This window comes from Engystomops pustulosus, chromosome 11 (assembly GCF_040894005.1).
Source record: "Engystomops pustulosus chromosome 11, aEngPut4.maternal, whole genome shotgun sequence".
NCBI lineage: Eukaryota > Metazoa > Chordata > Amphibia > Anura > Leptodactylidae > Engystomops > Engystomops pustulosus.
Window position 1 is genome coordinate 70,344,036 of NC_092421.1, and position 24,540 is coordinate 70,368,575.

At 42.2% G+C, this 24,540-nt stretch overlaps 1 gene segment (V, D, J or C); it reads left to right on the forward strand.

The window, feature by feature from the left end:
- The first annotated feature begins 308 nt into the window (after positions 1 to 308).
- Positions 309 to 15,388, forward strand: LOC140105669 (T-cell receptor beta-1 chain C region-like). The segment is given in 5 exon segments: positions 309 to 595; positions 9,588 to 9,908; positions 10,700 to 10,717; positions 12,221 to 12,327; positions 15,171 to 15,388. Coding segments are annotated over 5 exon segments (588 nt in total).
- Positions 15,389 to 24,540: the final 9,152 nt, after the last annotated feature.

Genomic DNA, 24,540 nt, shown 5'->3' on the forward strand with positions numbered 1-24,540 from the left:
CCATATGGATTTATACTAAGAATCTAAAAAAAATTCCTAAATACCAAATATGTCCTAAAGTAGAATAATATAAGTGTAACAAGTTGATTGAATGGTATTTAAAAAGTAACATCTATGTAACCACCAAGTAACATGCACAATAAATTAAAATTAGAAGTAATAAAAAGAAAAATATTGAAAAATGAAAAAACTTTTTGAAAAAGTGAGTGAGCGAATGAAGGCAGGATGCACAACTATTGTACGCTGAAGGTGGAAGAAAGAGGAGGTAGAAGGACTCATTCTAAGATCAAAGAAGATGTTCAGATTGGAAGAGAACTAGAAGAGGAGACTCATGTACTGAATACAGAGAATGAAGGAGAGACTAAAAATCTTAGAGCTTTCATGGATCATTAAGAAACTTTTTTCAAAAACATATTTTACATAATAAGACAACTAATGTCTAATGTTTAGACAATCAATGTCTTGTATGGGTAGATGGACATTGGAAGTTTACAGTCAACATTTTATGTAATGGCGCTTTTGCTCATGGAAATCTCCTTGTGGCCTCATGGATCTGCACTTGTTTTTGGAAAAGGAACAGCGCTGTTTGCCCTGAGTAAGTGTTGTCTCATTTACATTTTTATCTACTTTTTGTGTGACTTTAGGATTCATTTCTTTGTTAGAATACTGTTTGTATTCCACTAGTGAACTTATTAAGAGGTAGCCTAGCAGGGTTCTCAGTTTTTGAACTGGCCATTAGCCCTGTGTAACTATCAAGCGTATTTCGGTCAAGGGACAGTACTTGCGGTTTTGGGTTAGTATTTTTGAATTTTGTATTCTATTTTTCAATGTTATAAAATCTGTGAATTGGAAATAACTTGTTTGCAAAATTTTGAGGATGCTTAAAATAAGGAGAAAGGGGACAACCTCGTTCAGGCAAATTAAAGTGTTGTCCGCACTGGAGGAAAGAGTAGAATCAGTTCTTTTGGAGAGATTTGCAATGAGATGATGGATTCCAATTTAGCATTTTGCCAGAATATCACATTATACATTTTAAAAGTTCTGGAGATACTGTTGAACTAACTATTAGATGGTCTCCTAAGTAGATCCTATCCAAATATGGCCAAAATAAGATAGCTTCCCAATGTCTACCTCAAGCCAACACCAAAGTTCAAAAGTGTTATTGCTACCTATAATTTAAAGTAAAATTTTGCTTGGAGGACTTATTCAAAAAATTGGGGATACCAAACCCATGGAAATGCAGGTTTAAAGAGGGGTCTTTGTCTCTGTGACAAACACTGTTGCTTACTTTGGAGCAGGAACAGTACTGAGCGTTTTGGGTAAGTTTTTAAGTCTCCAAAAGACATGAGTTTACACTACATTGAACCCAGTTTATATACAGCCATGATGGGCTGTGAATGCCCAGAAGCTGGAATTTGGAGCTGGAACAACCCTTTCAGTACTAGGTAAGAACTACTTACCAGCTCTTAGTGTAGGTTTTCGACGAGGTACCAGTCTATGTGACAACCTCTGCTGCTTACTTTGGAGCAGGAACAGCAGTCAGCGTTTTGGGTAAGTTTTTTTTAAAGTTCTGTGCATAATTTTTCTTTAAGTGAGGTCGTAAATGTCTAGAAGTGAAATTATTCCTTTCTGCGTCAACTTACCCTAAGTTAGCTTACATGTGCCAGCTACAACCCATGAGGTTGTTATTATTAGAGATTTTTATCCCTCTGTGGTAAACACAGTTGCTTATTTTGAAAGTGGAACAGCATTCAGTGTCTTGGGTGAGTTTTTTATTGTCCATATGACCCCAATGTAACCTAATTTGGGGTATTTGCTTGTGGTCTAAAAATATTTAAGTTTTGATACAGTCATAATGAGCTGTGAGCAACCAGAAGCAAGAATTTGGTCCCGGAACTGTCCTTTCCGTATTAGGTAAGATGTTTGAGATGGACACAAAACCTAGACATCAATAATCAATGCTGACCTTCGGTCAAAGTCTTTTCAGTCCTGCATAAAATACTCAATTTGCCTCAAATATTTTGAAAACAACCGAAGTGTTGGTGTCATGTGGAGCTGTATTCGTTCTAAGGTTGTCTCAGCTCAGTGCCTGAAGATTGCAAAATAATAGCAAAATGTTGATGATTGCAAAGATGATAATCCGGGTTTTAATGCAGTGACATACTGCTGTGAGGGCAACACACAATATTTTGGAAGCGGGACCCATCTTAAGGTACTAGGTAAGAATGAAAGAGGAAAGTGCCTTCAAATAAATCTATATGATAATACTCATAGTTTCAGGTCACTAGTCAAAATACATTATTAGAATGTGCATGAATAAAGACATTCTTTACTTATCAAAGTTTTTTTTAACCTTTTGACAGTATGCTTGCAAAGTATATAAACATCTTTTAATGGCTTAAGCCAATTTTTTTTTTTGCATCAAAAATTGTATACGATTTGATAGACTTTGGTAACAGTGGGAGATGTTGAAGAGCAGAATTTTTGAGATTTATGAATAAAGTTGGTCCTGCTATGATGATTGGGGTGATTTGGCACAGTAAAATACTTAACCTCCACAAAATGTAAGTAAATCTTCATATGCAGCATTATAACAATAGTCAACTTTTTGGGGTTTACGTAATAAGATGAAATACCCAAGATTCTTCCAGGTCTTTTTGTTTCTCACATATTGATTTCCATTGTCAACAAAATTGTCATGAATTGGCCAAGATTAATCTATAAAACCCAACAGAACTTGTAAATCTTTTTTAGCTTGTGTCTGATATCTGTTATCTAATATCCTATTTAAATTATGTAAATTGAATATTTGTACATATAACCATTGTTAAATTGCGTTTTGCACCATATATAAGTCATGTGATCACTGGGTATTGATTTCTTTATTGGCTTTATTAATTTAAAAAATTGATTACAAAAAGTTAAAAATTCCCTTATTGGACCAGGGACCAGATTTACTGTTAGCTCTTGTCAATGTGGTCCTATAACGCTCAATATTTTGGTGAAGGGACTGTACTACATGTAGGGGGTAAGTAACTACATGATATAAATTTTGATGCCAAGTCTATTGTTGATCTAGAATAGGTGTTAGGTGTAATTTTTTGTAGGGGTCATTTTTGCTAACAATATGATTGTGTATGTTTGTTGTGTGTGTCTGTGATCAAGATGATAATCAGTGAAGGTGTACATTTCTGAAAAGTGCTAATTTTTAACATTATTTTTGTTCTCATGGATCTACCATTCCAATACCATTACCTTAGGGTGGTACAGTGGTCTAGCTAACGTTGGCCAGACCACTTAGAAAATTGTGGGTCCTAGGGCTGTTCGTCATGTGCTTTTTTTCTCCATAATATGTCAGTGTATGCATATTGCATCTGAAGTTGAAAATATAGAAAAAGTAGAAGGTAAAACCACTACACCATCAGTGCAACCAATTCAAAGCCTGGTGCAGTGAGTGCACCTGGAAGGAAACTGGTGGATTTTATACAGAGTTATGTGGCTGTGAATGCAGGGGACAGACAGTACTTTGGAGATGGGACTACTCTGTTTGTACTGGGTGAGTTGATCAGTTATTGTCTTCTTGTGTTTGTATCTATAATTTGAAGAGAACTTTTAAGTTTTAGCATTCGTTGTGAGGTTTTTCTATTCTATTTAAGAAAGACTTTGGACTGAATGACAAAATTGTATCAGAATAGAAAATGCTCAATGCTCCTCAAGCCTTGTTTATCAAAGAATCAAAGAAATCAACCCTAAAGGTGATCCCACTTTAGTTATAGGTTCCATATTCTGATGTGTCAAGGATTATGTACTAGGGTTCGAGAAGTAGACAAAAACTGGTCCACTCAAGAGACCAAGTTCGGACACAAGATTTGACCCTAATGGGTGAAATGAGATCCAGCAGAGGTCAACCTCAGGTAATCTTTTGAGGTTGGCTGAAGGTGGGGTTTTTAGAATTATTTATTCTAGTGAACCTCCACCCCCAATTAGATTTTTTTGAATTTTTATTATTTGTGAATAAAGTATGTCCATAGAGTCAAAACCATAAAAAGTCTTCATCCAGGGACATGTTTTGTAACATTAGGAAGACTGTAAAAAATAGTGAGTCTTTTAGTAGAGCTTCATGGTGACAATGGGTCACTTTTGTTTACCATAAGGTTGGATTGGGTTTGAACTTGATCTGGAGGATACATTAGATGGGGAATGAAGTTGTATTTAATGTAAATTAAGATATTGCCAAACTGTAACTTAGCAGACGTTCTAGTCAGAAGATTCTGTGGCCACAAACGGATATTAAACTTGATACCGCAGAATCCTCCTCCCTTGGGGCTCTATGAAATCTCTCCTCATAGAATAGACTGTTATCATTTAAGCATTTACATTAAAATCTAATAAACGTAACACAATATTATATAATATATTATTATTTACATGAATATGACTCAAATTGGTCAGATTCATATAGATTTACATTTCTGGTGATATCTAGAACATTCCTTATGAAACAAAAGTTTTGTAGAAAGAATAAAAAACTTAGAAGTTGAGGCAGCGAAGTTAGAAAAAGTTAAGGAAGGGTCTTATTGTAGCTGAGTGTCATACGGTGGGCCACAAGTTCTACAGTATACTTCGGTAGTGGGACCACTATTAGTGTTTTGGGTAAGTAAAAGGCAGTCAATGTATTTATATGGGTAAATAATTTCATATGAGCTTGGATGGGGTAGAATATATTTAGGGGATTTTCTATAGTGTCCTCCTTTAGGTCTTTTATAGGATTAGTTGATGGTACATTAAGGAGTAAGATATGGTATCAACATTTCTGGCTGTGAGCGGTAATGACAGACAGTATTTTGGAAGTGGAACAATCCTGACAATCTTGGGTAAGTTATTGGAATTAGCAAATTATATTCTATATATTCTCATTGGTGACTTTCTATAGTGTCCTCATTGAGGCTTTTCTATGGGATCAGTTGGTAGCACATAAGTGGCTAAGATTTTATATCATCCTTTCTGGCTGTGAGCAGTAATGAAAGACAGTATTTTGGAAGTGGAACAATCTTGACAATCTTGGGTAAGTTTATCAAATTCAAAAATTATACCCTCTCCATAGGGGATTCACATTCATTTTGGGTGAAGAATAGACAATTAGTGTTAGGATTATGAATTGGAAACTTGAGTTAATGGGTCGAGAGTTAGGACTGAGATCAATGACTTCCAATTCAAAAGCAAAATGGGTATAATATCTAAAAATTATTTGTAAAACAAAATTCTGAAAAAAAGGACTTAACATTTTAATCCATAATGAGCAAAAATTCTAAATAATTAGTTAACACCTATTAAATTTTCCATTCAATTATTTGACCAAACTGGAATGGGCTACAAATCTTAAAGTCACAGTTTCATAATCTAGAGTAGCATGGCATGAAACACAGAATATAGGACAGTGATGGCTAACCTATGGCACTGGTGCCAGAGGTGGCACTCGGAGCCCTTTCTGTGGGCACTCAGGCCATCACCAGAGATGACTCCAGGTATCTTCCTGCAGTCCCAGACAGCCCAGGACTTGCTGTGCACAGAGATATTTATAGTGACAGCTCTACCTGGGACTATTTTCTGCTTTATTGGTCCCTCAGGTGCTGGTAACAATGAAAGCTGTGACAGAAGCGAGTATAAATCACAAATTAAATTTCTGTGTTGGCACTTTGCGATCAATAAGCGGGTCTTTGTTGTAGTTTGGGCACTCGATCTCTAAAAGGTTTGCCATCACTGATATAGGAGATCCGAGTATGTCACATGGTAGTAGAACAGAGTTTGACAAAATATGTTATAGTGTGATGTTTAAAGTTCTATTGAACAGAAACAAGATTGTCCTATACTTCTTTATTGTTCAAAACTAAGTTCTGTAGAATCATATTGGGTCAGGATGTTACGGTCATAAAACTGGCCATATAATTGCTGGGTGAAACCGACTTTTGGGGTTCAAGTATGAATCCGGCTCTGCTTCATCAATTTTGTGTCCAAGTTAACCCTATTGAAAGCCAAATTGTTCATGACATCATCATGCAGGTAACATTTGGTATAAAAATCCAAGAAAGCTGCAAATAAATTATAATTTTAGGTGACTCAATTCCATTGAGTTTGCTAATACAGGAACTAGGAAATACATTTTTGTAACAGACTATAACATTGTGAGCAGTGGGGGCACCGTGCTTCAAATTTATAGAAACCCTTTACAAAAACCCTGTCCCGAATCTATGGCCAAATTCACACAGACCGGATCAGTCCGTGCCTCCAAACATTCTATCAACACATCAAAAGGCTCTGAATCACAGTCAACATATCCAAAAAGTAACAGATATAAAATTCTCTCAGTATATTATCCTAATGAAACAACTCTAGTGGTCAATGTATGGCATTAGAGAGGGAGCCTTAAAGGGAATGAAACTACACCAGTGGACATAACTTAGCCTAAAAATGTGCTATAACACAAATAAGACAATGATTAGATCAAAAACATTCACCATTGTCCCTCCGGCCCCTCGTTAAGGATTTGGAGGTTTTCTTAGCAGAATTATCTACTGTGTAGTAGTTCTGTTGTTTACTTTGGAAGTGGAACGGTTCTCAGTGTTTTGGGTAAGTTTTAAGAATTAGAACCTTTTTGTACAATGTTGTCCTGCCGTGACCACTGCTGCAAAGCTCGAGTTTGGAGGGGGCACAGTATTATCGGTGCTTGGTAAGTGATATCATTTTATGTACCTACTGTAATCATTTATATGTGTGATATCGATTGTGCAATTGAAATTTGAATTGAATTTTCAAAATTTTGGTAAAAACTTCAGGAAATTTGTGACATTTTCATTGATTCAAATGTTTAGGAAGATATAGGAAAGATTTAGTACAGTAGTTTGTGACTGTGAATGCTGAAAGACAATATTTCGGAAGTGGTACAATACTTTCTGTGTTAGGTAAGTGTAGAAGAACAAAATATATATTGTAACCTCTCATTTTCAAATATTTTTTTATTCTTATTTTTTTAATTTATACCATTCCTTTTTTTAATTCAAGCTTGTCCATCTCATTTTAGCAGATTTTGTCACAAATGTAATGTATTAAACAAAATTAATGATGTGTATTTAAAAATATATATATGCACATGCTGACAATGTAAAAAATAGAAATATACAGAATTTAAGTAAAAAAATTTAAAGCAAAACAAATTTACTTATAATTTAGATTATAGTGTTTAGATTTTTTTATTTAAAAATGCATTAATAAAAATTAAATACTTAGACATAGTATTAAAGAACATAGATATGAGATTTGGATGAGCATACTTTGGCCACAATTCTATGTTAGAATACAAGACCTTGTGGTTTTACTGATCTATAGACCCATATAGAAAGCTGGGTGAGTTGCACTGAATTGGGGAGTAAGCTTAGACTACAATGCATGCATCTTTTGGTTAGAGGCAGAATAATAGTAATCTGTATGATATATAGTTATACCTATAGTAATAACTTACTCTATAGAACAATATGTTGGCTTTGTCTTTGATTCAAAAAATTTTCCGTAACTCCCTAAAAACAGTTTTGCTGCATCTGTAAAAATGAAGCTGTAAGTCAAAGAAAATTCAAAAATTGCATTTTTTAAAAATAGTATTTGTGTAACAGAATATATTATAGTGAGGACTGTTGGAGCATCATAATAAAAATTATAAACCCATAGAAATATATCATCTGTCTTGGTAGAAATGGTGGAAGGAATATGAAGATTCTGAATTAAGAACATTACAAAACTATTCCGTGAATGACTTAGACCAAGCACTAAACAAAGCCATCCAAGAGTTATTCAGCATTGGGACCCATTTGTGGCAGAGCTCCAGAGCAATCCAGTGGTTTCCTATTTGCTTCTCCCCCTCTATGACCCCCTTCACTGTCTACTTTGCAAGTGGAACAGTTGCCAGACTGCTCCGCGGGTCTGTGAGAGTTGAGACAAAATTAAAAAAACAAAAAAAAAAACCTAGAAAAAATTATAAAAAATAAAACATTTCAGGAGAGTTTTTATGCTTAAGTAAAAGGCTGTGAACTCTGGAAACAAGCAAGAGTTTGGACAGGGGACAATAGTGTCAGTCATTGGTGAGTTCCTTATAATTAACTATTTAAAAAATGGGTTTTCTATATATTTGTCAAAAATATATACCGTACATTAAAAAATTATTAATTATTAGATATTTTTGATTTAAATTTACAAAAATTTTTTGTGTATGTACATAGAAAGAAAGAAAAAAGATAGGTAGATAACAGATAGATAAAAATGGTACATGGATGGATAGATAGATATATAGAGATAGATACTGTAGATAGAAAGATTGAATGTTAAACAAATGGGATAATATATACTTTATGCAAACCATATGGAAATTCTAATATTACATATCAGTAAGGATGCTAAAAAAATGAAAAAATAGAAAGATTTAAATAATTTTGCAAGTTATTATTTTATATTTATTTCGAGCACCAACCCTCATTTTTGTGAGCTGCAATTATTGCTGATAGCTTTGAATTTAATGAGGATATTAAATCTAATAAAGATTCTTCGACCTATACATTTCTAATTCTTTCTTATTCTATTTTTGTGTTGTTGTTCTAGTATAATATATTATATTATATTATTATTACTTTTGGCTATTAAGTGACCACATATCTATTATTTCTAACAGAAAAATACAGAATGATTGCAGACCAGTTGCAAAAATATTTACCAAGTCTTTTGTAATATGTATTTCTTATAAATTTTAGGTTCCTTTGTAGCTGTTTTGCCATGGACTGCACAAAAGTTCAAAACTTTTTTTTCAAAATGAGGGGAATGGCCTTAATAAGACTTGGCTGAAAATTAGAGGCCAAAATCGAACACATATAAAAATGCAATGAAATATAATAGTAGTGTAAATATGGTCTTATACATTAGGACAAGTTTAACAAATTCATCGTTTTGGGGATTTATAAAATGTCAAAAAGGAGATAAAAGCAAGCCACGTATCCTGATGTACACATATGGCAAACATTGCAGTGATTCAATTCGATGCTGGAAATATTAGGGACAGGCAGTCCCCGGGTTACGTACAGGATAGGTTCTGTAGGTTTGTTCTCAAGTTGAATTTGTATGTAAATAGGAACTGTATATTTTACATTTTTGTAGCTGCAACCAAATTTTTGGGGGTCTCTGGTTCATAAGAACCAGGATAATAATAAAGCTTAATTACAGGCACCTTTAATAACTGTTAAAGTAAATTATCAACATCTAGAGGTCTGTTTGTAACTAGGGGTCATCTGTAAGTCAGGTGTTCTTAAGTAGGGGACCGCCTGTATTAGGTTAGGGATCGATCAATACAACTCCAGTATTCTTATGAACAAGGGTTCTGCAGAAATTCCTACTTAAATTGTAAAACATGTAACAAACTCGGTTCCGTTGGGTGCTTCAGAAATGTATGTTCTGGCTATAAAAACAAACCCATTAATAGAACCAGTTTTCTGCTGCAATCATTTGTTAAACCAAATCTATGTGTAAACATTTATTCTTTTACTGTTTTACAGATAAAGATCCTGCAGATCCTAAAGTCTCCATCTACCGATCCAGCAAACGTGAACTTGATGAGCTTAAATTTATCTCCTTGGTCTGCGTTGCCACCGGTTTCTACCCAGAATACGTGAAGATCAAATGGTTTGTGAATAATCTGGAGAGAATCAATTTATACGAGCCTACACCCCAGGAGGCAAAGGATGGGTTTTACTCCACCAGCAAACGTCTCACCCTGACCAGATCTGAGTATTTCAACCCAGATTCCACATTTCGATGTGAGGCTGCATTTCTGGATGGAACAGGGAAGGATTCTGCAGAGGTTAAAGGAGAAGCAGGTAATAGATTAACAAATCATGCTTAAAATCAAAGGGTTTTCCTGGCACTTCAAATGCCTATCCATAGGTGTGTTTATGACAACCAGATCCTGTGCCAATCAACTGTTGCACATTATGGTAAGGCCATAAAAATACATCCCTATCTGCAGTCTATTGATCTTCCAATACAGGACAGAACCTTGTTTTTCTGTCTCAGACTGTAGAGTTTAACATCTGATCAGGGTTGTTGGGTGTTTCACTGATCATCTACTAATGGCTTATCTTATCGATAGGTAACTAAATGTTATAGGACACCTTTAAAACATTAAAGTTGGGATTCAACAGAAAGCAACAAAATGAGAATGACCTAGGTTGATGTAATAGTAGTAAAAGTAGAATGGAACTGAAAGTATGAGTAGGCAGACAAAGTGAAAGAATGGATAATAGAAAATTGAGAAAAGGTTGACCATGAAAAAGTTTTGGAGAAGCGATACAGGCAGCCATTTTGAACTGTCTACCCACTGCTCACTGTTCTATCTCTTTATAAGTGAGGAAACCTTATTGGATGTGTTTTCTTAAAGCCACAAAGACATGATGTTGGGTTAAGAGCAGAATTTAAATATCTCAGATACCTTTAGAGCAGACGTCTGTATTTTATAGCCTACAAAAATATTTCCACATTGTTATAAATATTGTAATTCCAATAGCCTAGAAGACAAGAAATGACAAACTGTATCTTTATCAATGCGTGACCTTGTATAAGACAAAAGCCATTGTAATGTCTAACATTGTCTTTCTTCTCTTATTGACAGATTGTGGCGTCTCTAGAGGTGAGTGAAGTCTTTCACTTTACATTTATATTTACTTTATATTTTAATATATTTGATCCCCCCCATCAATTGAACATACTCTCGATATCTGTGAATTTGAAGCTAATGGCCTGTGTTAGTTGAGAGCCTATCCTTGGGATAGCAAATCAACAAATGATCACACTTGGTCCTTTCTCTGATAAACTGTTTGTGCCATGCGAACCCAGAGAAACTGGAAGCAGTTGGCTCCCTGTCGAAGGTGGACTTTGTTACTACAGATGACAGTCTATGGACATCTGGTGCTTCCACCTGTACAGCTGGTAGGAGCAGGGTTCAAATGTTGACTCCCTGATCAACTAGTAATGGACTATCCTCAGGAAAAACCATCAGTAGTTTTTCTGAATAAATCCTTTCCACAACAATTTAATACACCATTACTGTGTCCACACAAAGACTGTATTCAGGCGATAATGGATAATATCAACATTAAATTCATTAAATGGGTATTTCTTCTAAGATATCTAGGCAGAGATGCAGCACTCCTTCGGTTTCAAATCTTTATTCACGTGTGGACAAAAAGCAACATTTTAGCTAACTCATTGTAGCCATTCTCAAGCATTTCTTCTAAAATATACTCAGGATAACAAAATAACACATTCTCTAATTCACTCTTATTAACAAAAATACAGCATTTCAGAGATATAATTCTAACCTCTCTTTATCTGTCCTATACAATTTGGATGTCCCTGGATCTGACCATAAATCCTCTCACTATGGTCGGACAATTCCCTCTAGCTTAGCTTGTATTGCAAGAAAATGGGGAGTGTTAGGAGGCTGAAAGCACTGCAGACACAGGTACTTCCTGCTTCAGCCATGCTCCTAGCAGCACACAGAGAACACAGGAGCAACTCAGAGCTCAGTGTGACATAGTGTCTTATGTCCATCTCATTAATCTGATCAGTCTAATCTCCTTGTTTCTATGTGTTAGATACTAGTAGACTGTACAGAAGCTAAAGTAGATAAACCCTGTACCCTGATAATCCAACACATTGTCAACACACAGAATGTCATAGCAGGGATCATGAATTGTCTGCCTAGAGACTCCACGTTCACACCCTGGGATCTTACACTGACCATCACTGAGGGATAGGAGCTAAAACAGCAATACAGCTGAGGAAATGCCAAGTAAGGGGGCAAGAATGATCTTGAATAAACAACACTAAGAGATTAAAATTTGAGAACTTTCTTTCATGGGCAAACCCCTTTAAGAAAATCCACCTGTGTAAAATGATAGATATCACTATCAACATCTGCTATGAAATCTAGCACCATAAATAAAGTTATGGGGCACCCCATGATTAACACTCTTTGCCAATAACTGTGAGTAGATTGGCAGCATAGTATGTTCCTCAAAGATGTCCTCACAAAGTTAGGAAGTCATTATACATGCAATGTACAATAAAAACAATCTATAATTACTGAGCTTGTAGGACAAGAAACTAATACAGGTCCATGTATTTACAGAGTCCTATAGTATTCAAGTTAATCAGGGGAAGATCTCCTACATTATGGTTCTCTGCAAAAGTGCCCTCTATGCGCTGATTGTCCTTATCCTAGTGTGGAGGAAAAAGGTAAGAAAATATTACCGTATATACTTGTGTATAAGCCGAGTTTTTCAGCACAAAAAATGTGCTGAGAAACTTCCCCTCGACTTATACACGAGTCAATACTGTAAAAAAATAATTAAAAATGGCCAAAAAAAAAAAAATTATTTACTCACCCTCCGGTGGCTTCGATGCGCAGCGCTGCTCCCCCGATGTCATCGCGTCTCCTCTTTTGGCTTCCCGGCTCCTCTTCTTGCTTCCGCGCTGTCTACTGTCTTCTTTAACATCGTGTTGGGCGCCGCCATTGTTCTTCTCCCGTGCGGCGCCTAGTATGACGTCAGCAGCGGTGCGTCATACTAGGCGCCGCACGGGAGAGAACAGTTGCGGCGCCCAGCGCGATGTTAGAGAGGACCACCGGAGGGTGAGTAAATATTTTTTTTTTTTATTCTGGGCTGACTGTATACTACTGGGGGCAGTGCTGTATACTACTGGGGGCAGTGCTTTATACTACTAGGGGCAGTGCTGTATACTACTGGGGGCAGTGCTGTATACTACTGGGGGCACGCTCTATACTACTGGAGGCACGCTGTATACTACTGGGGGGCAGGCTGGGGTGGCTGTATACTATTGGGGGCATGCTGTATACTACTGGGGGGCAGGCTGGGGTGGCTGTATATTACTGGGGGGCAGGCTGGGGTGGCTGTATACTACTGGGGGCAGGCTGGGGTGGCTGTATACTACTGGGGGCAGGCTGGGGTGGCTGTATACTACTGGGGGGCAGGCTGAGGTGGCTGTATACTACTGGGGGCAGGCTGGGGTGGCTGTCTACTACTGGGGGCAGGCTGGGGTGGCTGTATACTACTGGGGGCAGGCTGTATACTACTGGGGGCAGGCTGTATACTACTGGGGGCAAGCTGTAAATTATAGGGGGCTGGCTGGCTATGTATTTGGCTGGGTCTGTGACCAATGCATTTCCCACCCTCGGCTTATACTCGAGTCAATAGGTTTTCCCTCTTTTTGGTGGTAAAATTAGGGGTCTCGGCTTATACTCGAGTCGGCTTATACTCGAGTAAATACGGTATATATAATTCCCCTTTTTATACAAGATTGCCAACTGTAAAATGATGTCCATTGTTCAGCAGGCAATGATCTTGACCTAAGCATGTAACTACTACTATAATACTGTCCCTTTTTAAAAGATAATAAATACTATGATTCTGACCCTTATGTACAAGATTATAACTACTATAATACTGCCCCCTACGTACAAGAATATAACTACCATAATACTGCCCCCTATGTACAAAAATATAACTACTATAATACTGCCCCCTGTGTACAGGAATATTACTACTATAATACTGCCCCCTATGTACAGGAATATAACTACTATAATACTGACCCCTATGTACAAGAATATAACTACTATAATACTGCCCCCTATGTACAAGAATATAACTACTATAATACTGCCCCCTATGTACAAGAATATAACTACTATAATACTGCCCCCTATGTACAAGAATATAACTACTATAATTCTGCCCCCTATGTACAAGAATATAACTACTAGAATACTGCCCCCTTTGTACAAGAATATAACTACTATAATACTGCCCCCTATGTACAAGAATATAACTACTAGAATACTGCCCTCTATGTACTGAAATATATCTATTATAATACTGCCCCCTATGTACAAGAATATAACTACTATAATACTGCCCCCTACGTACAAGAATATAACTACTATAATACTGCCCTCTATGTACTGAAATATAACTACTTTAATACTGCCCCCTATGTACAAGAATATAACTACTATAATACTGCCCCCTACATACAAGAATATAGCTACTATAAAACCGCCTCCTATGTAAAAGACTATAACTACTATAATAGTGCCCACTATGTACAAGAATATAACTACTATAATACTTCCCCTATGTACAAGAATATAACTACTATAATACTGTCCCTATGTACAAGAATATAACTACTATAATACTGCCCCCTATGTACAGGAATATAACTACTATAATACTGCCCCCTATGTACAAGAATATAGCTACTATAATACTGCCCCTATGTACAAGAATATAACTACTATAATACTGCCCCTATGTACAAGAATATAACTACTATAATACTGCCCCCTATGTACAAGAATATAACTACTATAATACTGCTCCCTATGTACAAGAATATAACTACTATAATACGGCCCCCTATGTACAGGAATATAACTACTATAATACCGCCCCCTATGTACAGGAATATAACTACTATAATACCGCCCCCTATGTACAGGAATATAACTACTATAATACTGCCACCTATGTACAAGAATATAACTACTATAATACTGCCCCCTATGTACAAGAATATAACTACTACAATACTGCCCCCTATGTACAAGAATATAACTACTATAATTCTGCTCCCTATGTACAAGAATATAACTACTATAATACTGCCCCCTATGTACAAGAATATAACTACTATAATACTGCTCCCTATGTACAGGAATATAACGACTATAATACTGCCCCCTATGTACAAGAATATAACTACTATAATACTGCCCCCTATGTACAAGAATATAACTACTATAATACTGCCCCCTATGTACAAGAATATAACTACTATAATACTGCCCCCTATGTACAAGACTATAACTACTATAATACTGCCCCCTATGTACAAGAATATAGCACACTTTCTGCTAAAACAAGTAAAGTATTATATCATATATCAGAAGCTTCGGAAAAACAAATATAGCTTGTTGCCATGTTTTAAGGTTTGGCCATAATGACTTTATTATTGTACTAGTATAGAATGTAATAACGTTACTCTGTTTCTTTTGCTAGGTGAATGGAGGCTGCTACTAATGGATATTGCTGATGCGTCCCAGCTGGGCTGTATATATAAAAGCTTGATGGATAAAGCAAATGTCCCTAAAGTTTCTTTCTGGACTATAGAGTTCTGGAAAAAAACATGGCAATCGTATTACAAAGCTTTGTGCTGTCATATATGTGTGTGCAATATTTACTTATTTCCTAATAAAACGTTACATTATTGTATTATACACTCTTCTGTCATTTTTAAATTCTTAAGCAGGGATGAGTGAATTCTTTCAAGTTCAGATTTGCCAAGATCGGCAAAACCCGATTCTAAAAATAGGGTTCGGGTACCCAAAGCCCAAAACTCGCACTCACTGGTACCAGCACTGGTCACGGATGTTACCAGCAGGAGGTTGAGCACAAATGTCAGGGCCGAACCTGAACCTCTTGCTGAGTTCTTGCAGGTTTAGTTCTGTTCATCCCTAATCATAAGTAATGTAATATTTGTAGACTGTGACTCCACCATCAGCTGAATAGTGAGTGTAGCTCTGCAGTATATCATAGCATATAACTCAAGATAAGTAGATCATATGTGATGTCATATATGAACATAGTGACTGAACTAGCAGCAGAATAGTGAGTGCAGCTCTGGTGTATAATACAGGATGTACCTCAGAATCAGTACGGGATAAGTAATGTCATGTATGTACACAGTGACTGCACCAACAGTAGAATAGTGAGTGCAGCTCTGGGGTATAATACAGGATGTAACTCAGGATCAGTACAGGATAAGTAATTTCATGTATGTACACAGGGACTGCACCAACAAAATAGTGAGTGCAGCTCTGGAGTATAATACAGGATGGAACTCAGGATCAGTACAGGATAAGTAATGCCATGTATGTACACAGTGACTGCACCAGCAGAATAGTGAGTGCAGCTCTGGAGTATAATACAGGATGTAACTCAGAATCAGTACAGGATAAGTAATGTCATGTATGTACACAGTGACTGCACCAGCAGCAGATAGTGAGTGCATCCCTGGAGCTCGTTACATCGTTAAGCTCTGTCTGTTGCTGTGGGAGGCTGTGTGCTGCTGCTGCTCTGAGCTCCAGGAATAATCCACCTCCACCTGGGGCCTGCTCTCTCCCTTCCCAGGGAGGGGGTGGGTTTCCAGGCATGAGCCAGAGCGGCAAGCCCCAGGCTCCTGCTTCCCGGGCCAGGCCGGCGGGGGGCAGGGGTAGCCAGGAACCGGCCGGCGCTATGGAGGACTCAGGGGTGAGACGTTCCACCAGGAGTCGTAGTAATACTGCTCCTGCTCCCCCTGGGTCCAGTGCAAAGAGGCAAACCCAGAAGCCGGACGTCCATGATGGTGCGGGTGAGAGCGGTCCTTCCGGGGCTGGAGCCATGAAGCGGAGTGCTCACAGAGGTAAGGCTGACCATGCGGGGGGAGGCTGGGCGGTGCAGGGGCCCCGGGAGTCTTTGTCCACCTATGCCTCCCGGGTCCAGAGCCACCTCTGTGAGTACGAAGAGGCGACTAAGACCATCAGGAGGCTCCGGGAGGAGCTGCGTTGTGCCCGCGCCAGGGCGAACACGGCGCAAAAGAAGCGCAAAATAGAAATTAATGGAGAAATTAACCACCTGAAGGCAGAGATTGCTAAGCTTGATAAAAGAAAAACTTTCATATTAGATAATAGCGGTCCGTTCAAAGAAAAACTTGTTAATGACGATAGATTTGCTCAAATGGCTGATACCAGAGAGCAAAGGCTGAAGGGGTTGCAGCCTGTGAGCCAGGTGGAGGAGGAGGATGATGATGATGATAACGAGCAGCAATTCCCACCTGGCGGCCTGCAGGAAGATCAGCAGGCCTCGTGCAGTGGGCCCCCTGCAGGACAGCCAGCAGTAACACCTCGCTCGGGGGAGGACAGTGACACCGGCAGCCAGGGAGGGGCGCTCATGGCAGAGATCCGGCTGCTCGAGTCCCCAGTGTGCATGCAGAACTTTTCGTTTGGTGATGAGCTCCCAGAGGAAGCCGCTGGGGGGAGCAGCCGGAGGAAGAGTAAGAAGACCAGGCCAAAGCAGCAAGAAGAGGTGAGATTCATCTTTACCCCCCTCCCTGTACACCCCCCCGGGCAAAGCGCAGGGTCAGCTCACTGTGCAAGCCCTGCTACCCAAACCCCCCCGAGTTCTGCTGTGGACCCGGTGCAAAGGTGCAGGGAGATTACAGGTGTGACATCTGGTGTGGCGATGGGCTCCGTCTCTGTTTGTGGTAACAGTGGGGGAGCAGGGGAGGCATCGGCCGCAAGGCCGGACATTCAGGGCGGCTCGGATGTGGCGATAACATCAAAATCCAGTGCTGTGGTGCGTCCCCCAGTGGGAGGGGGGGATAGCCCGGCACTGGTGGCAGCTTCCGGTGCCTCGGCGCCTCTTCATGCTGTCGCTGCTGATCACTCAGTTGAGAGGCGGGGGCAGTGTGGAGGGGTCGCTGAGGCTGAGGGCTCCGAACCTCCCAAACAAAAAGTATTATTTTGTGTCGGTGTTGGGGATAATGCACATTCTGTGGAGACTGGAGATCAGCGGCGCCTCACACCGGCTAAAGAGCAGCGGCGAATGTTACCAAGCAACAGAAAAAGTAAAATAACATCTGCTACCGATGATGCGGAGGGCACAAGTGTGACAAGAGTTGTGGTCCCCTTTGGGCGATGCTCTGCGAGGGGACCCCCGTCCCTTGTGCCCGAAGATGCGGAGGTGGTCATGTCCCCTGATGTTGGTGCTGGTCCAGCCAGTGTGAATGGTGTCAGTAATGTTGTGGTGGATAATGTGAATGGTGTGAGTGGTGGAGAACCGTTATCAGTTATGGGAGTGAGTGATGGAGTGACTGGTGGTGTGGGTGGCGCGGCTGAGGTGGGTAGTGTTAATGAGGTAGGTGCAGGGGTTGGTCCGGTTGCTCCCCCAGTGGCGGCCCCTATTAAGAGCTATGCCAGTGTCGCTGCTGGGGGAAGTAGGGTTCCATCATCCTCGTCTCTGGGCTCTGGGGACGGCTTTTTGCAACGGCGCCTCCTGCAGGCCTTACAGAAGGGAGAAAGGACGATCAATGTAGCGGGGCAGGAGGTTGATTTGTCGTTTTGGATAGAGAGGCACGGCCTGTCTGCCTTCCGAGAGCAAAGAGGCAGGGAGACATCATGGTCGCTCCCGACAACCGGGCCGGGTGCTAACCGTAGGAATGTGGTCCGTCTTCGGTGGCGTGGCAGTGATGTGTGTCCCCCTCGGGCACGAGTAGTTGAGCTGCTGCTGAAGATGGACTTCAAGGCGGCTGACATCTTTGCCTTGATCCATCCCTATGGTACATCTGAGTTTGATATCAGCTTTGTTCGGCCGGAGGGGCTTGAGCTCTTTAGCTCTTTAGCTCTTCTGGTCCAACTATGAGCTGAGATACAACGAGCCCGAGTGGCGGGACTTTGCTGTGCAAGCAGTGTCCCGCCAGAGCGAGGTCAAGAAAGTGACCGTTCTTACCCGTAACGAATCACTATCTTGCTTTGACATCATGACCTGGATAAATCGTTATGGAGAGGTGCTAGGATTACCTGAGAAAAATCGTGATGAGTATGGTATCTGGTCAGGGGCCTGGACCTTCATGGTGAAGTTGAGGCGTTCAGGTAACTCAGTCGCCCACATCCCTTCATCAGCCTTCCTGGGGAGGGATCGGATCCTGATCTTCTACCGGGGGCAGCCTAAGCTGTGTCACAGGTGCGGTGACCCCACACATTTCAGCGCAAACTGCACCGTGCAGAAGTGTGCGTTGTGTGGGGGTGTCGGCCATCTCGCTGCATCCTGTACAGGGCAGATTAGGTGTAACCTGTGTGGTGATCTCGGTCACCCGTACAGTCGTTGTCCTCTTTCCTTCGCTAATGCAGGCTCAGCCTCAGCGGGTGAAAGCCATGAGGCTGAATCTGCTGGGGAGGGGACTAGCAGAGGCGGAGGAATGGAGGGGCCAAGGAAGAAAGACAGGAAAAAGACGCCTGCCCAGCTAAGGCGTCTAGAGAAGCGTCAACAGGAGAGAGAGCGGGGGGAGTCTCGGGCTGCTGGGACAACCTCTGGCGCTCTCCTGGAGACCTCACCTGTCGCTGAGGCCCCAGGGGATGATGTACTGGATGAGGAGGTCAGGAGGATCGAGAGAGAGGAAGGTGCCACGTCCTCAGACTCCTCCCATTATGAGAGTATGGATGAGGATAATAGGGTGTGGCTAGAGGAAAAGCGTAAGCGTGGCGCCAAAAAGAAGAAAAAGGGTAAAAAGAAGGGAGGTGTAAGATCTTCTCCCTCCCTGACTAAGATACCCAAGGAAGGTGCAACCGACCCCCCGCTGGTCGAACTTTCAAATCGGTTCCTGGCCCTGGATGGAGCCTCTCCTGCCGATGGAGGGGCTGAGGGTGAAGGGCCAGAGGTGGCGGAGCCTGCAGGGGGTGCCGAGTCTCCCCCTGGGGAGTCAGGGTCCTCAGGAGAGGAGACTGGCCCAGAGTCTGGAGACGAGGATGAGGGGGCAGGTCCTGGATCTGCCCCTGAAGCATCAGAGGTGCGGGAGATGGACACCACAATATGTCTAAAAAGGGGGTGTTCATTTCCCGAGGGTGGTGGTAAGATGGGTAAAAAGAAAGCCGTCCAACTCAATCACTCATGATGGCGGCACCCACTCCGTTGACGCTGGCGTCCATTAATGTCGCCAGCATTAAGTCTGATGCGGCTAGATTTGCGGCCTTTGATTTTCTCGGCCGTGTTGAAGCCGACATTTTATTTTTGCAGGAGACCAGGCTGCCAGATTTGGCGGCCGTGTTTAAAGCTAAGAGGGAATGGAGACACGGGCCTTCCTATTGGTCTCTTGCGGCCGAGCCGTATAGCGGAGTGGCGGTCCTTTTTACCGCACCGGTAGAATGCCGACGAGTTATTGAGTTAGAAATGGGGAGGTGCCTGATCCTGGATGTCCTCATGAAGGGACAAGAACTTCGTCTTATTAACATCTATGGTCCCCAGTCCAAGTGGGACAGGAAGTGTCTCTTTATGAGGATCAAGCCCTACCTTTTTACAAGTCGGCAGGTGGTCTTTGGAGGGGACTTCAATGCTGTCACGAGGTCCCAGGATAGGGGAGGTTCCAGAGACAAGCTGACTTATGATAGCGTCGCTCTTAATAGCATAGCCAGTGAGGCTCGCCTGGTGGATGTCCACATCCGGCACACTCCAGGCCACGCGGGGTTCACCTATTATAGGGGTAGCTGCAGGTCTAGAATAGACAGGTTTTATTTAAAGGAGGAAGCCATCTCTTCAGCAGTGTCCGTTGTTGAGGTGGAGTTCTCCGACCACTGTCTAATTTTGTTTTCTCTGAATGTTACAGAGACCCCCCGGATGGGAAGAGGCTACTGGAAGCTCAATTCGTCTCTCCTGGAAGAAGCGGAGATAAGACAATCCTTCGAGGACTTTCTTCAGAGCCAGGTACCATTGCTGGGCCTTTGTAGCAGTAAGTCAGAGTGGTGGGAGATGCTCAAGAAAAGGGTGGCGAGATTCTTCCGCCAGCTCTCGAGCCTCAGGAGCCTGGACAGGTACCGCCTGTATCAGGGCCTGAGGAGGAAACTCGAGCATCTCGTCTCGTCTGGAGGTAGTCGTGAGGACATCTCCAGAGTGAAATCCTTGCTGAAGAGGTGTCAGTACGATAGACACGCATCTTTGGTTTTTGAGAGGGATTACGGGAAATACCGCTCGCCCGACCCTTACAGAAACTGCAAGATGTCAGTGAATGGTAAAGTTGTCACGGGACTGGTTGACAGTACGGGATCCCTGAAAAGGTCCAGATCAGGGATTCTGGAGGTCGTCAGATCCTTCTACTCGCACCTCTTGGGCAGGAAGGATCTAGATCGGGATGTGATATCGGCTTTCCTGGCTGAAACTGTCCCTGAGCCAGGAGTAGACCCCTCTCTTGATGTTTTGACAGAGATGATCAGGGAAGAGGAAGTCAGCCGGGCGATTGAAGGGCTCGCCCTCAAGAAATCGCCAGGCCCGGATGGCTTAACATCTGAGTTTTATAAGACCTTTAAGGACGCCTTGGTTCCCCTCTTGACTGAGGTATTCAATGAGTGTCTTTCCTCGGGCGCTCTGCCGAAGTCAATGAGGAGGTCTGCCCTGATCATCCTGTCAAAGGGTAAGGACCGATCTCGTATTGAGAACTGGCGTCCCATAGCGCTTCTCAATACGGACAGAAAGGTTTTGGCAAAGGTGCTGTTTAATCGGCTGGTGCAGTTTGCGCCCCGGCTCCTTTCGGGGACCCAGCACTGCTCTGTTCCAGGCCGCAGTACATTTAGTGCTGTGCTTTGTGTTCGGGAGGCAGTGGAGCAGGGCAGGGCTGGTAACTGGAAGGGGTACTTGCTGTCCTTGGATCAGGCAAAAGCGTTTGATCGGGTAAACCACGAGTACCTCTGGTCTGTCCTTCTGAGGTATGGCCTGCCTGGGGAGTTTGTCAATTGGCTGAAAGTTTTGTACGCAGGGGCAGAGAGTTTCCCGCTTGTGAACGGTTGGATTGGCCGCTCTTTTGAGGTCGGGTCTGGTGTTCGCCAGGGTTGTCCTCTGAGCCCACTTTTATACGTGTTCGCGATTGACCCATTCCTTAGGAGGGTTGATCGTGGGCCGTTGGTGGGAGTCGGGATGGATCGGGCAGCACCGGAAGCCACTCTAAGGGTGGTAGCGTATGCTGATGATGTCACTGTTTTCGTGTCCTCGGGAGGGGAGGCGCAATGGGTGATGTCAGAGGTTGACCGCTACTCAGAGGTTTCTGGGTCCAAGATCAACCGGGATAAGTGTGAGAGTCTCTGGCTGGGAGAGGGGGATCCAGGGTTTGATCTCCCGGACACTCTTCCAAGGCCCCAGGACTCCGCCAAAGTTCTCGGCATCGAATTCGGCCAGGGGGATTACCCCATGCAAAACTGGGACGGCAGGCTTAAGATCGCCGCTCAGAAGGTGGACCAGTGGAAGGGTTGGTCTTTGACCCTCAGAGAAAGGGTTAATCTGATCAAAACTTACCTGCTCCCATTGCTGATATATCTGGGCAGTGTGTGCATGTTGCCAGAACCCCTCTGGACTCGGGTGTACAGTCTGTTCTTCCAGCTGTTATGGGGGAATAGGCTGAACCTAATCAAGAGGGAGGTTACTTACCGCACGAGGAGACAAGGAGGGTTGTGTATGGTCAACCCTGTGGTGTTCCTAGTGAATACCTTTCTTAAGATCAATATCGCAAACCTCTGGAAAGAGAGGGCTCCTCCGTGGGTATACTCCTGCAGGGGATGGTTTCGGCCTTTCTTCCAGGAATGGGAGACAGGAGGGCGAGTGAAGGATCTCCGCACACCACATGGGCATCTTCCGGCTTACGCTACCCCGGTTCTGAAGGTGATTCGCCGGTGGGGTCTGGGAATGTGGGAGATCAGGACCATGTCGAGGAAAGTCCTTGACAAGAGGGTTCTGTTGACCCATTTCCAGAAGCCTCTGGCCCTCAGGGATTGCCCAAGTCGGGATCTGGGGGTGGGTTTGAGTTTATTGAATTCTATCCGGATCCCCTTGAAGTTTTGGGACGTGACTTGGCGCTGCTTCCATGGAAAGCTGTGTGTGAGGGACAATCTGAAGTGTAGGAGCTCTGAGGAAAGGGGTTGTCCCCGGGAGGAGTGCGGTGGCCTGCTGGAGAGCATGGACCACTTCCTGCTTCAGTGCCCCTTTAACACAGAGGTGTACAACCGGGTGGGCGCTTCCATCCATTGGCCCGGGTTGGCCGGTCTCTCCTATGCGGAGTGGGCCTATGGAGCATTCAGAGGCCTGGGTGGCCGGGACCGCTGCACATTATTTCTAGTCAGCCTAGTGGTCAGGTACCACACGTGGAACGCACGGTGTTTAGTATCGACGCAGCGTAAAATCCTCCCGGTGGATGAGGTGGTTAGGAACATTCTGGGTGACCTGGTGAAGGTGCGCTCTCTGGAGTATGAGAGGCTGGGCACAGGGAGGGCCTCTCTCCTTTGGAGGGGGTTCTCCTTTAGTGTCCCTTAGTCTGTCATCTCCTCTCCTGGTGTTGGGCTGATGCTGCACTGTAGATTTTTGTTTTGTGTTCTGGGCATGTAGTGATGTTGGGCTTGCAGGCACCGAACCTGGGCTTTATGTGGTTTTGATTGAAGTTGTTGAGATTTTATTTGTATTCTGTTTTCTTTATGTTGTGTTGTAAATACTGTATATATTGTATATAGTTGGGTTTGGGACATAGTGTTAGGTTGGGAGGGGGGTGATGGTGGTGGGACTTATGAACGACCCTGGGCACTGGTCTGGACTACTTAACGCAAACTTTGGACGTTAGACCAGTGTCTGGGGGGAAGGGGAGGGTGCGGGCGAGGGATTTAGTTTAGTGTAGTGTTATGTGTATTATGTATTATATATTTAAAAAAAAAAAAAAAAAAAAAAAAAAAACGGGTGTGGGGTGTGATCTGAGTGGGGTGGTTTGTTATTAGAGGGTGTGGGGTGGGTTTATGTATATTTATAGTCATTTATGTTTATTTGTGGGTGTGGCTTGTCTTATTGTTTATTGGTTTGGTTGAGGATGTGACAATCGGTTGGGTGGGGGTTGTAGTATTTGGTGTATTGTAAGTTATTGTTTTGCTAGGAGTGAATGTGGCTGGACCAGCAGGTAAGATTGTATATATTGTATATTATGTTTGGTTTGTATTGTTATGTTTTTTACTTTTATATAAAATAAAAGATCTACAGGATGGAACTCAGGATCAGTACAGGATAAGTAATGCCATGTATGTACACAGTGACTGCACCAGCAGAATAGTGAGTGCAGCTCTGGAGTATAATACAGGATGTAACTCAGAATCAGTACAGGATAAGTAATGTCATGTATGTACACAGTGACTGCACCAGCAGTAGAATAGTGAGTGCAGCTCTGGGGTATAATACAGGATGTAACTCAGGATCAGTACATGATAAGTAATGTCATGTGCATACACAGTGTCTGCACCAGCAGAATAGTGAGTGCAGCTCTGGAGTATAATACAGGATGTAACTCAGGATCAGTACAGGATAAGTAATGTCATGTATGTACACGGTGACTGCACCAGCAGCAGAATAGTTAGTGCAGCTCTGGAGTATAATACAAGATGTAACTCAGGATCAGTACAGGATAAGTAATGTCATGTATGTACACAGTGACTGCACCAGCAGCAGAATAGTGAGTGCAGCTCTGGAGCATAATACAGGTTGTAACTCATAATCAGTACAGGATAAGTAATGTAATGTATGTACATAGTGACTGCACCAGCAGCAGAATAGTGTGTGCAGCTCTGCAGTATAATACAGGATGTAACTCAAGATCAGTACAGGA